The 11117-nt window shown below is 55.1% G+C and overlaps 1 protein-coding gene across 1 annotated transcript in view; it reads left to right on the plus strand.

Annotated features, from left to right (window-relative positions):
* The window catches only part of CHST3 (carbohydrate sulfotransferase 3), a gene marked incomplete at both ends in the record, with an annotated part of 6823 nt that extends 4546 nt beyond the window's left edge, over positions 1 to 2277 (plus strand). The window contains 2 exons of the mRNA XM_082285748.1: positions 700 to 900; positions 1047 to 2277. Coding sequence (XP_082141874.1) covers positions 700 to 900; positions 1047 to 2277 — 1432 coding nt within the window. The remainder of the gene's footprint in view (positions 1 to 699; positions 901 to 1046) is intronic.
* Positions 2278 to 11117: the final 8840 nt, after the last annotated feature.

The raw sequence follows: 11117 nt of genomic DNA on the forward strand, positions 1-11117 counted from the left end.
ACTCAGAGCGGTTTCCACCAACATCCCGATTCAAGCGCTGAAGGAAAGACTGGGGGGCGGGTCTTTTCTGCTGGGCGGGGATGCCAAGTCTCCTGGTTTTGCATCCCACACCAAGCAGCTGCATCATTTGGGGTTTTTTTCTTTTTTGGCAAAAACCTTCCGCGGAGCATTCTACTACCCGAGGGGGACTGGCAGCAGCAGCGTTCTCCAGCCTGCTGTCTTTCCTGAAAACTCTCTGGGTTTCATTTTCGAGGCTCAGCAGCTGTTGTTGCCATGCTGGGGGAAGGCGGAAGCTGCTCAGCCCCACACTGGGGCCCTACAGCGGAGCCTCCAGCCCTCCCCTTTCCAGAGGCTGGGAGCCACAATGCACCAAAGATCAGGATGATCCAGGGTCTCCCTCACTGCCAGCAGCAGGTTTTTGCCAGCGTGGAGCAGGCAGCTGTCGGGTGGCAGGGATTGGGTTTCAGGGTGGGCAGGGGCGGCTGGTGAACACGTGGGAAGGGGTCCTGTCGGGCAGATGTATTTTGGGAAGGAGGGGGAGCAGCCGATGGGACATTCGGGCAGCTGCTCCTCGGGGGTGGGATGGAGCAGTAGGGAGGAGCTTCCCCTTTGTTACTGCTCTTGTCAAGCCTTTGTCAGCCTCTGACCCTGCCTGCAGGAAACCATTGCCATGCTGACCCTTCTTCTCCCCACAGGCAGGGCTGGCAAGGCCCTAGCCCAAGACACTTTTCCGGGGTGCAAGAAGGACCTGTGTGTGTTCCCCATGGAGATCCGATGCGCTTTACCCCAGGATATCCGGGAGTTGCTGCACTGCTTGAAGATGAGGAGTAAGTACGCCGTCCTGCTAGTGTTCGTCATCAGCCTCGTCATCATCGAGAAGGAGAACAACTTCATCTCCAGGTAGGGAGCAAGTACCTGAGCCACCCCATGCTTTGCAGCCTCTCTCCCCCAATCCCGAGCTCCTATGGAGTGGGAGCCCCTGAAATCCCCCGCCGGGATGCAGGGTGGTCCTGCTGTCCTCCAGGCTGGGCTGGGTCTTCCCGCAGGGTTTCAGACAAGCTGAAGCAGTCCCCGCAGGCACTGGCAGAGGCCAACAGCACAGAGGTCAGCCCAACACCGGCCGAGAACGGCTCCCTGGCCTCACTGCAGGAGCTGGATGCTGCCTTCTCCCAGCTGAGGTCTCACCTGTACAACATCACCCTGCAGCTGGCAGGTGACGGGCACCCCGGGCCACGGAGACATGTTCTGCTGATGGCTACCACCCGCACTGGCTCCTCTTTCGTTGGGGAGTTCTTCAACCAGCAAGGCAGCATCTTCTACCTCTTCGAGCCCCTCTGGCACGTCGAGAAGACAGTGACCTTCCTGCCGGGAGGGGCCAGTGCGGTGGGCTCAGCCCTGGTTTACCGAGATGTCCTCAAGCAGCTCCTCCTCTGTGACCTCTACATTTTAGAGAACTTCATCTCACCAGCCCCCGAGGGCCACCTGACTCCCTTCTTGTTTCGGCGGGGCTCCAGCCACTCACTCTGCGAGGAGCCTGTCTGCACGCCCAGCACCAAGAAGGTCTTCGAGAAGTATTACTGCAAGAACCGCCGCTGCGGCCCCCTCAACATCACGCTGGCGGCCGAGGCGTGCCGGCGCAAGCAGCACGTGGCCCTCAAGACGGTGCGCATCCGGCAGCTGGAGTTCCTGCAGCCGCTAGTGGAGGACCCTCGGCTGGACCTGCGCATCATCCAGCTGGTGCGGGACCCCCGCGCCGTCCTGGCCTCACGCATGGTGGCCTTCTCCGGCAAGTACGAGACCTGGAAGAAATGGGCATCTGAAGGGGAGGCTCCCCTGCGTGAGGAGGAGGTGCAGCGGCTGCGGGGCAACTGCGAGAGCATCCGGGTGTCGGCGGAGCTGGGGCTGCGGCGGCCGGGCTGGCTGAGGGGCCGCTACATGCTGGTGCGCTACGAGGACGTGGCGCGGGCACCGCTGCAGAAGGCGCGGGAGATGTACCGCTTCGCCGGGCTGCCCCTCACCCCGCAGGTGGAGGAGTGGATCGGCAAAAACACGCAGGCGCCCCGCGACAGCAACGGCGTCTACTCCACGTGCAAGAACTCCTCGGAGCAGTTCGACAAGTGGCGGTTCAGCATGCCCTTCAAGCTGGCGCAGGTGGTGCAGGACGCCTGCGCCCCAGCCATGCAGCTCTTCGGCTACAAGCTGGCCAGCAGCCCCACGGCGCTGGCCAACCGCTCCTTCAGCCTGCTGGAGGAGGCACAGCCCGCCTGGGTCACGTAACGGCGCGGGGGGATGGCGGCGGGGCGGAACGAGGGGCTGCGGCCGTGCTCCCGGCCGGTCCGGAGACGACCTGGGGGTCCCTGCTCCCGAAAAGGCTTCTCGCTGCTGCCAGATGGCAGCCCCGGGAGCCGGAGCATCCTGGCAGAGCTGGCCGCAGGATCCTGCAGAGCCTCAATTACACAGTATTTCCGGGAATGGGGAAGTGGTAAGGGTGAGGGGCGGTGGGGTCGGCAGCAGGGCCACCTCCCCAGCTCGGGAGCTGCATTGAGGAAGAAGAGGGTGAGGCCAATCAGACGGGAACAGGACCAAGCACCTCTGCCTTGCTACCCCCATGCCAGCTGGGATGGGGCAAGGACAAAATCCCTGTGGTGTCAGCAAGCACCCAGACTCCAGAGACCTTACTGGTTTAGTGCCTTCATACACCAGCACAGACTGGAAACTGCCCACAGAGCCCTGGATGGCACTTGGGCTGCAACAAAATGAGGTGACTTTATGGTTTGGTGCTCTTCAAACTTGGTTTTGGAGGTTTAGGGTTTTGTTCCTTTTTTCCTGTGTATTTGCATACCGGGTGAATTTATTTATTTATGATGTGAAAAGGAGGGGAAGGCTGGTCAAGGAGCTAAGCCCAAAAATCAGAGCAGCACAACATAGCACAAAGGGAGACACCCAGGAGAGAGGTCACATTTTGGCGGGAGACAACCACGTGTCCTTCTGTATGAGTTCTGGAGAACCCACAGGGACTGACGGGCTGTAACACCCCCAGCTCCCCGTGCAACAGCAACTGCGAACTTCAGCAGTGCTGAAGGACAGTCAGACATTCGATTAAAAACAAAACCACCAGCACAGAGTCCAAAGCACCTCCTGTCTCTTAGTATTGGTGGGTGTCGTTTGCCTCGGGGGAGCCCCAGAAATACCTGCCAACAGCACTGGTGAGTGACCAAACCTGGTAGAGGCCCAGGGAGTTTCAGGCTGTTTGTCATGTGCAGACATTGACCCAGTGCCGAGCTGCCCCCTCCAATTCATATTTCGTTAATTAAAATGCCTATTTTTAGCTCTCTTTGTAGCTCATTCTTTTTCGCCCCCAAGTATTTTGGGTTATGGCAGCCACCTGAGGGAGAAGCTAAGCATTTTGGTGGAGAGTGGTTGTCTCCACCTAAGGCTTGCCTAGGAATCCTGAGGGGTCCCAGCATCTGCATGTCCCCTTCTTCCCAACTAGAGCTGTTGACCAAAAGCAAAAATAAATAAATGAAACGAGGCAGCGTCTGGCCACGCTGGGCTGCGCTTTGCAGCCCGGGAGGAATGTGCTGGGGCTTCGGCAACGGACTGCGGCTGGGCTGAGCTCACAAAAGCTGCGTTTTTGACCCAAGAGGGAGAACAGAGGCGGCATTGAGGAGCGCGGGGCCGGCCGGCGGGGAGCAGCCACGCCGGAGCCCCGGGCAGCCATCCGCCCGCCCGCCTCGGCTGCGGAGGTTTTCCGAGCAGGGCCGGGCGGCATCTGGCTTCAAGGTGTGATTTCAGGGTGCTCGGTGCCAGCTGGATGGGGAAAGGACACGAAAGTGGGGATTTTTTGGCATACTCTCATCGCCCACAGGCGATGGACAGCGTCAGCCTCCTCCCCGCCTCACACGCAGCTCTCGGCATCACAAGCAGCCCTGGGGCTGCTGAGTGAATCGGGTTTTGTTTGGAGGCTTCCTGCTGGGAAAGCAACGGGGTCACTGAGGTCAGATGGATATTCCGCAGCTGCGCGCTGGGAAAAGCCCACAGAGCTCAGCCAGCATGAGGGGCAGCACAGCCGGACGCAGGTTACTGGTAAATGCCTCTGGAAAAGCACCAGTAGGTTGGCTTTTGCAGAGAAAAGAAATTTTAGGGTAATTGCTTGTGAAACAGCATGAGGGGTGAGCAGCTACTGAGCTGCCGCAGCCGAAGAGGGGACACTGGTAAGTGCCCGATATCCCCCTCCCGTCCCGGCATGGGTAGAGGCGCATCGGGGCTTGGAAAGCCGGGTTCAGGGGACAAGGACAGGCAAATCCAGTAACAAGGAAAACAATCGGCGAGGGGGCTGGGAGCTGGGCTGAGCCGAAGCCAGAGGGGACGACGACAGCCGCCGTTCTCACCTGCGCTGCCTCAGCCCCGGCTGGCTCCAGCCTGCAACTGCTAGCCCAGCATAAGCATTTGTTCCTGGACACCCTCCAGCTTCCCGTCAAAAACGTCACAGGACAGAGAGAAAACATGCCCCCGACCCATGCAGATTTCCGCGGGGCTAATTGCTCCCATTAAACCCACGGACTCCCGCCCGGTGCCAGGCACATCGGGAAGCCATAGGGAACACGGCTCCTATCTAGACTGGAGCAGCTGAATTCCCCCTGAGCTGGCTGGGGGGAGGTTTGTCCCCCCACAAGAGGGGCCTCCTGCTCACCCTGCTCTGGCTGCTGCCAGGCTTTGCCTGGCTCGTTCCCTAGAGGACGAAAGGCATGGATTTGGGAGGAAAAGCACGTATTGGGAAAGTCATAGCAAGAGACAATGCCTTAGAGCAAGGACATATATGCATCCAGACAGACCCCGCAGGAAGCCCACACCAGAAGCTGCAATGGATGCAGCCTCACCCTTTCTCATAGACACCAATGAAAAAAAAAAAAATCAATCCTCTTTTCAAAAGATCTAAGCTTTCAGAAATAAAACTGTACTAAAGCTTGGTTTAAAATAAGCAAATGAAAGAACCCCAACCTGCAGCTGTACTGCCTCCAGGCTCACCTCCCAGCCTGCTACAGCTGTGCTTTGGGGGGAATTCGGGAACATTGTGGTGACGCTGATTGTCACCAGAGAGACCTTTTCCACAAGTAGCCCAGACCAGCAAGGGGACACATGTCCCATGGGACAGGGCCATCAGCCACCGCTGCTTCTCCTTGGAGTCATTGCAGGTGACACAAGATGATGTAGAACCAGCGAGAGCTTTAATAAATTATGGATGTGCCGTTCCCCTCTAAATGGGATCTTTCTGGGAAATTATTCCCTCCTGCCAGTCTAATCTGGAGCTGACTTTGGACAGGAGGTACATCCCGCTGTTTCTCTGCCTCCCTCTCAGAGCACTCAGGGCTGGCTGGGGCCATGCTGGCACAGCTGGGCTTGCTGTGGAGAGGCAGCCCTTGCTTGAGGCAGAAGCTGCTGGTGCCAAGTAAGAGAGCAGTCAAGGTGGGCAAGTCTCTAAAATGCCACTTGAGATGCCCTGCAGTTTAACACCCAGGTGGCCCTGATGGGCCATGAAGCCAAGCTGCCAGGTTGGCCCACAGAAATCCATAAAAAGGCCTTTTTCCAGCCTGGCATGAGGTTTGTCCCAAACAGTAGAAGTGGTGGCTGCTCTGCCAGTTGCTCTAACGCCCCATTCCCTTCCCCTCACTTGTTCCAGCTCCATTTAATGGGATCAGATGAGCTAATCCCTCCTCACAGCACTATCAGATGGGATTTCTGCACAGGGGCTGGAGGGAAGGAAACCCATCATCCCAGCAATTGCCTGCCCTCACCCAGCCCTGCTGGCTTCTGCTGAAGGCCAGATCCACCCTTGACCTTCTCTCCATCGTGGGGCTTGGTGTGGTTCCTGCAGGGAGCTGATCTATGGCTACAGCTGCACCATCCAAACACCCAAACACTGGGTCACTGGGGAGACCCATGGGCCAGTGAGGGACCCATGAGGGCTGCAGCACATACAGACATTTCAGCATTAAATGACAACCTTGTTTTCTGTTGTGTTTTTCTAAGAGACTGCATGCCTGACCAGACTGCATTTCTTGGTCTGCATCCCATATTTATCCTGTAATTACACCTTCGGACAAAGGCTGCCTGTCTGTGAGGCCCATTTTTTTAAGGACACAGTTTTATTCTATGCTCTGCTTTCACTCTAGTGAAATCTGGGGGGCAAGGGGAAGAAACTCCCCACACTGGGAGTGAAAGCTGCTCTTTCTCAAAAGCTGCCCCAAGAGCAAAGGAGCTTGCTCAAGCCCTCTCCCTTTTCCTAAAGAAACCTCAGCTACTGACATCCTTTATGCTTCTCTACCACTCCACAAGGATTAATGCCACAAACCATGTTATCCCGTAAAAAAAGGTGTCACCACACTGTCAATCTGTGGGCTCTGCTGCTGCAGGAGCCAGAGAATTTACAAGGAGATCCCTGCAATCCTTATAGCCAGGCAACTGACATGAATAAAGTTGATAAATCTTCTTGTTGCACCTGCCTGGATCACAGCACAATAAGGGATGAATTCCCACAAAATGGCATTCTTGTAAAATTCCCAATGTCTGCTGTATGCTTGGCTCTGAAGGGGTAGGGAACATCTGCATGGAACAAAACCCAAAGGCAGCTGCAGGAGCTGTTTGAGCTGGGGTTTCCTCCAAGGGAAAGAACAGCCCATGCTTGGTCCCTGCTCACCCCGTGCTGGGGGCTGACATGAGCCTGGTGAGCCTGGTTCGCCAAAACTTCCCTTGGGATAAGCCCCAATTTGTAGATGGCAATGGCAGGTAGGATGAAGCCTGTCACCACAGCACACTGAGCCTGGCTAACTCATCCTGCTGCATTGTGCAGGAAAAGAGGAGCTGGGGAGCACCTTGGCACAGAGCACGCCGTGATCCCAGGAAAAAGGAACAACATTGTGGCACAGCCCTGGGGTGGAGTGGAGAGAGATACTGACTCCCCGTGGCTCTTCTCATGGACACAAAGATCACCTTAACTGCAGAGACCATTGCATTTCACAGTTGGGGTTTTCCCACCCTTTTCTGGGTGGAATCTGTGACCAGTTTATGGTCTGGCATGTACAGATATGCTGCCTATAAATACATGTGGCTGGTCCAGCCTGACCAAAATAGGGTGATTTTGGTGCTGTCATCCATGGGAAACAGCTTGTCTTCTCAAGCCACCAAAAAACTGGAAATGAAAAATGAGGTTTGTTGGGGAGAGAATAAATATAAATGGGACCTTGTTGATTTCTGCTAAAAGTAGATTTTTATGTATAGGGTATAAAATAGCCAGTGTTGATGTTTAAAAGCAGCCAGGAACTGTCTGAATTGGCTTTTCCAGGTGATTCTTTGCCCTGAACTGACATGGTTCCACCTTGGCTGAAGCAGAGCTCCCTGGCATGTGGGGACAACCAGCTTACCCAGGCAAAATGGAGAGCTATGGGGCAAGGATGGGCCAGGCAGTTTGTCTAGAGGAATCCATCATCCCTGGGAGACTCAAAATCCTTCTTTCCCTGAAGCAGAGCCTCCAGGAGCATGGCTAGAGAGCTGCAGCCACACTGGTGCCACTGAGGCTGTCACAGGATGATGTGCAGGACATTTCTGTGGGCAGAGGGAATGTTGTGTGTGAGGCTGCTGATACAGGAGAGGATTTGGGGTTTTGTAGAGATGGCTGTGAGCCAGAAACAGTGTCTCCAGCAGCTTAGGCTTGGCAAAGAAGGATGGGGCCTTCAGCCTGGCCCAGGTGGAAGAGCTGCTCTCTAGAGGAGGGTGAAGGGAGGAATGTTATCCCTCTTCCAGCCTGTCTGGGATATTGCAAAGTTATGGAGGCCAAACTGCCCTGATGATCAGAGTGGACAGGACAAAGATGCAGAGGCTTACAAGGGGTTTGGGCGAGTGCAGAGCAGGGGCACTTGTGGCATCCTAAAGTCTCCCCAGGCAGCACTGTTGTACCCATCCTTGGACTAATCATTCTTAGAGGGATGTCTCTTAGCTCTGGATGACGTTGGATTAAACCTGATGAGGAGAGGACTCACAGACATGTATATATACCCATGCTGCCTGTCTCAGCATGGCAAACTGGGGCAGGACTGTCTCACAGAGCCCCTTCCCTACACCTCTTCCTTCTCACTGGACCCCTGCCATCCTACAGGGAGCATTTGGTCCATGGGGCAGCTGTGAGGAAAAGTCCAGGGAGCCTGGAATGGGGCAGAGCAGACCAATCACTGCCCTGGGCCTGCCCACCTGCCTCTGCCCCACCAACCACCAGCAGGAGACAGTCCCCTCTCAAGCTGACCAGCTTTCACCACCTGCCTGCAGCCAGCTGGAGAAATGTCATCAAAACATCCCATTTGCCAAACCTGAGACCTCACCTGTGCACAGAACGCTCCCTCTGCCCACAGCTTTGGGCATTCCGAGCTTCTTCCTGTTTGCCTGGGGTTGGATGTGAGGTTTGCAAAAAGGCTTCTTTTACCTTCCCTGTTTGCTCTGGACACTCTTTTTGCCATACCTTGTCTTGCTTGTTTATGCATTTCCAACTCACTGGCCCAGAAGATTTCCCCCCCTCTTTTTGAAAGGTTGCCCTGATCTTCTGTTGTCCAACCAGATTTACCTGACGGAAGCCCTCATATACCTGGAGGGGAAAACACCAGGTGACGGGGGAAGTTAGCAGAGTACTCCTGGAGTAATGGATTGCTCCCAGCAGTGGGTATGTGCTGTAAAATATAGGCAAATGCCTGGCATGAAAAGCCCAAAACTGCCTCTGGAAAAGACAGAGCGGGGCACAAAAGCGCAGAGGAATGGGGACAGGGCAGCAGCACTTGGGAAGTGGCAATTCATGCTCAGCATCCTCATCTGCTAGGAACGGGCCTTTGATCCAGCTTTGTTCCAGCAGGATGAAATGCCAAGGAAGTTATACAGGTAAAGACAACTCTGCCAGGACTGAGATGGGTGTCACAAGGGGTGCCAAGCAAGCCTGTCCATGTAATTTGAGGGAAGAGCTTAAACTGGATTTAACTTGCAGAGTTCATCCCTTTAGAAGTGGCGGTGTGTATGGTTTTTCACAAATTTTGCTCTGAATTGTGATTTCCCAAAGCCAGTAATTGCCAGGCTCTTCCAGCAGCCTCCTCACAGAGGTACCATGCCAGCACCAGGAAAAAAGACAGGAAGCAGACCTGGAGCACTGTTACCCAGGGGATATTTCCCAGCCTCTGGACATTCATAGCTCCTGGATCTCCTGGCCAGGACAGGTGCCTCTCTGTTTAGCAGCTGTGAAGGGTTTATATTGCACAGATTATTCAAAATCATTTTCCATCTGAGTCCTGTGTAACAAATAGCACCAACCTACCCTGACCTTTCCCATCAAGGACCTTTGCCACTCCAGCTTCGTTGTTGACTGTTCCCTCCCTCCCCTCCCAGCTCTGTTCCAGGCTGTAGAGCGTGGGGTGCAGGAACGGGCCCCCCCTGCTTTCGACCCCTTTGTCACCCTCCTTTCCCAGTTCCCGAGCCCCTCCTGCGGCCGAGGCAAGGGTGCCCTGGACCTTGGACGCCGTGTCCCGCGTCCCCACGGCCGAGCTGGCTGCACCCTCTGGCGGCAATCCTGAGTCCAGGCCCAGCTTTTCCAGGAAAATTCCTTCGTCGTCTCCCACCCACAAGGTTGGAGGGAGTTTTGCTGGGAGGGGGTTTTGGCACCGGGCTGTGTTTCGCTGAGGGAGGGATGAGGAGCAGGGGGGGAGCAGGGGAGTGTGGGGGCAGCTCTGCCAGCTCACACCACTGCAGTGTGTGCAGCAGCTATTTTTATCCACAGGGCCAGCAGCTATATTTATCCAGAATGCCACAGGAGCCGAAAGTCTTCGGGGCAACTTCCGTGCTGCAGAAGAACACGATCTGGATGTCCTTTATGCTGTCAACCTTCTCCACTCCCTACTCCCCTTCTCCAGGGGCCTTTGCTGCCTCCTCAGCCCTTCCCTGCTCCTCTTTATGTCACACTATCTCCACCATGGTGATGCTGAGCTCTTGTCCCTGCCCATGGTGGGGAGGTTGGAACTAGATGGTCTTTAAGGTCCCTTCCTACCCAAATCATTCTGAGATTCTGCGATCTTCCCTCCATCCCTCTTGCACAGCCATCTCTGGGCTCCCTTTCCTGCTCTACTCATATCAAATACATGTTTTCTGTGTTTAAGTTGGACATCAGGAGGAATTTCCTCACAGAAAGGGTGATTAGACATTGGAACGGACTGCTCAGAGAGGTGGTGGATTCACCATTCCTGGACGTGTTTAAGGAGAGACTGGAAAGATTGAGTGCCATGGTCTGGTTGACATGGTGCTGTTTGGTCATAGGTTGGATTCGCTGATGTCAGAGGTCTGTTCCTAATTGATTCTGTGATTCTGTAATCTTCATTTCCCTCTCCAAGGGGTTGTTTCTTTGGGTGGAGTGGGCCATCCTCTGCTGCATTATTCACCCAGCCTGCAGACTTGTGAAGTTTAGAGCACAGCTCTTGGCTTGTAAAGCCTTTGGTTCCCTTCTCATGTGGATATGTACATGGGGGACTGTTACGTTCTGGTTACCGAAGTTCTTAGAAATGCCTCTGCCCAAATTAAGGTGCAAAGGAGACCATATGCCAGTGACAATATTGTGGGAGAGAGAGAGAGAAAGAAAGAAGTAGAAAATAGGTGGGGGGGACAGAAAGAGAGTGACAGGGACAGAATAAGGAAAATATCACCATCTGTGGAGCCCAACGATGTTCCATTGATCCTCTCCATCTGGTCATCTTGGTGGTGAAGGTGCCCCCGGAAGGCATAGAATCCAATGGGTTAATACATGCTCAGGCTAGGTAGGAAAACCCAGGCACCTCTCTGGGCCGGGGGAGTTTGCCATTGTCTCTTACAACAGACTCCAGGTTTGTCGTACCACATGCAGTCCTCTGGTGCAAGGCTTCAGGAATGACTCTGGGGGGCACTTTGGGGGGTCTTTGATGGATTATGCCACTGCCTCAGCTGCCTCTCACGTGAATGTCCTGTGGATGTGGCCTGTGGGGTTGGGGGTTCCACAGTTGGGCCAGTTTGTGTTAGGGAGGATGGGTGTTCCCTGCCTCTGACCAGAGGTTACACGCGAAACC

The sequence above is a fragment of the Coloeus monedula genome (assembly GCF_965178545.1).
Source record: "Coloeus monedula genome assembly, chromosome: 8".
Lineage (NCBI taxonomy): Eukaryota > Metazoa > Chordata > Aves > Passeriformes > Corvidae > Coloeus > Coloeus monedula.